Source organism: Belonocnema kinseyi, chromosome 3, assembly GCF_010883055.1.
Source record: "Belonocnema kinseyi isolate 2016_QV_RU_SX_M_011 chromosome 3, B_treatae_v1, whole genome shotgun sequence".
Classification (NCBI taxonomy): Eukaryota; Metazoa; Arthropoda; class Insecta; order Hymenoptera; family Cynipidae; genus Belonocnema; species Belonocnema kinseyi.
In genome coordinates, this window is record NC_046659.1 from 9937093 (window position 1) to 9939171 (window position 2079).

General features: G+C 33.1%; 1 protein-coding gene across 1 annotated transcript in view; it reads left to right on the forward strand.

Moving 5' to 3' along the window:
• The window catches only part of LOC117169710 (pancreas transcription factor 1 subunit alpha-like), a 468910-nt gene extending 467177 nt beyond the window's left edge, over window positions 1-1733 (forward strand). Inside the window, exon 3 of the mRNA XM_033356210.1 lies at window positions 1618-1733. Within this exon, the coding sequence (XP_033212101.1) occupies window positions 1618-1733 (116 nt within the window). The remainder of the gene's footprint in view (window positions 1-1617) is intronic.
• The last annotated feature ends 346 nt before the right edge of the window (window positions 1734-2079 follow it).

Genomic DNA, 2079 nt, shown 5'->3' on the forward strand with positions numbered 1-2079 from the left:
TTGAATTATAATGTATGAAAAGAGAATTATATATGTTTACAATGGAAACTGATCATAACTAGTACTTTATGGGTTCATGGAGGCAGTGTCTATGTCATTCACGAAGGAATAAAAAGGAGATCTATCTCCGTTTTGCCACTTGGCAGCAGAAACATTACCGTAAGTGGTAGGCACATTACAGGAAGATCTTAAATTTTCGTGCGCAGGTGCGCAACTGTCCTCTTCCTATGCATGGAAAAGTGTGCGAGTGAGAAAGTTTGTCAATTTGACGTAAGTTAGAGAAGTTATGTTCGTTTGTTTTGATGCAGGTGGCAAAATTTTTTCAATTGCAAGTTATAATTATTTAAATTATTAAAGTGTTCGTGAAGGACTTCAGCGTTAAGGTTTGTAAAATTAAAAGAGTTCAATATAAAAGTCATAAGTGTGTAGACTTTAATGAAATTATTTGATCGTGAAATCTTGAAATTGTATTACATTATTATTTTTGAAATGGTACGTTGGAATGAAGAATGTTGTTTTTTCTAACACTTTTAAACAATTTTAATCGTGAAAAAACCTGTATAATTGAAAATATAATCGACCTCGTTGCCTAAGATCGCGTCAATTTGACAAACTTTCTCAACCGCACACTTTTCCATGAATACGAAGAAGACAACTGCGCACCTGCGCACGAAAATTTGAGATCTTCCTGTAATGTGCCTACCACTTACTGTAATGTTTCTATTGCCAGTTTTGAAAGGCTTCCCACTGGCATTTGGGTCTCCTTATTATTCCTTCGTAATGCGATTCTAGGAAATACAACTCACTTCACCGGGACTAACTCTAAAAATATTCACTTAATTAAAAAATGTTCTAGACAACATTTGTAGACAATTTAGTCCTCTACAATTTAGAACAGGACTATTTTTGTTTCCAATGAACATAAAATAAGTTATTTGCAAAAAAACTTATTTTTGGCATCTTTTTTTAAGGTGGTGGAGCCAGCCGCCATTTTATTTTTGTGCAAATTTAGAATGTTGTTGAGAACATCAAAATGAACGAAAATTGAGACTAAGTAACTTTTCTGAATTCAATGCAAGGTGAAGCTACCTAGCGCCAGGACTAATTAGTAATTATTTGTATAAAAAAGACGACGAGAAATGCTAAAAAGTAACAACAATACGTGAAATGTAGTTTTTTTATTTTCGGGTCATATTTAGGGTGCTGTGGGATCAGGGTGGGTTGCAAATGAAAGTTATTAATTTGATTTTCTTTGATAGATACTCCTCTTAATCCTTAAAAAACTTGTCACGTTTCGATGAAACCCTAGGACATGAGCTCAATTTTTTCGAAAATGTCCCTATGTGAATTAAATGGAATTTTGAAGTGCCTGGTGGCACGTGTTATTATTTGAATTTCAGAAAAAAATAAGGATTTTATTTTTCCGGAAATTGAAACTTTCGAGGGCGTGCCTTGCCCTATAGAGTGTAAAAACTTTTGCAATGTACTTTCGAACCACACTAATAAACAGTGTGACTTAAATTATGATAGAGTTCTTAGCAGAGTTAATTTTTTTTATTATTTAATGAACATAACATGAAATTTTAATTGATTCGTGTTTGCAACATATTTTTTCAGGTATTGGCGGCAATCCTTACATCTCTCATTCACTATCGTGGTCTCGAAAATCGGAAACTTCACCAAATGGCAAAATGTTCGCAAAAGTATGGATGCCAGCAGATCCAAGAATGTAAAATGTGATTCACTGTACAATTAGATCGATTGTTTGCAATGTATAATAAACTAAAAGATTGTCCTTAATATACGTTCGTTTTTAAATTTCGGTAACTGTCACATCTCTAATAGATACGTTTTTTCATTCCTGATAGTACAGGGTGATTTTCACTACATATTTTTATCATCTATTATTAAATTGAACTGCTGGCAACCAAAAGGGGACACGGACGAATTCAGCCTGAGAAGTATTGTCCTGAGTGTTAATTTTTAAAATCTTTCTAATTTTAATTTTAAAGGCTGATGCTTGTAGAAAATTTCAAGGCGCATCTTTTTTTCCTCTTGCAAAAATTTATAGGTTTTGTA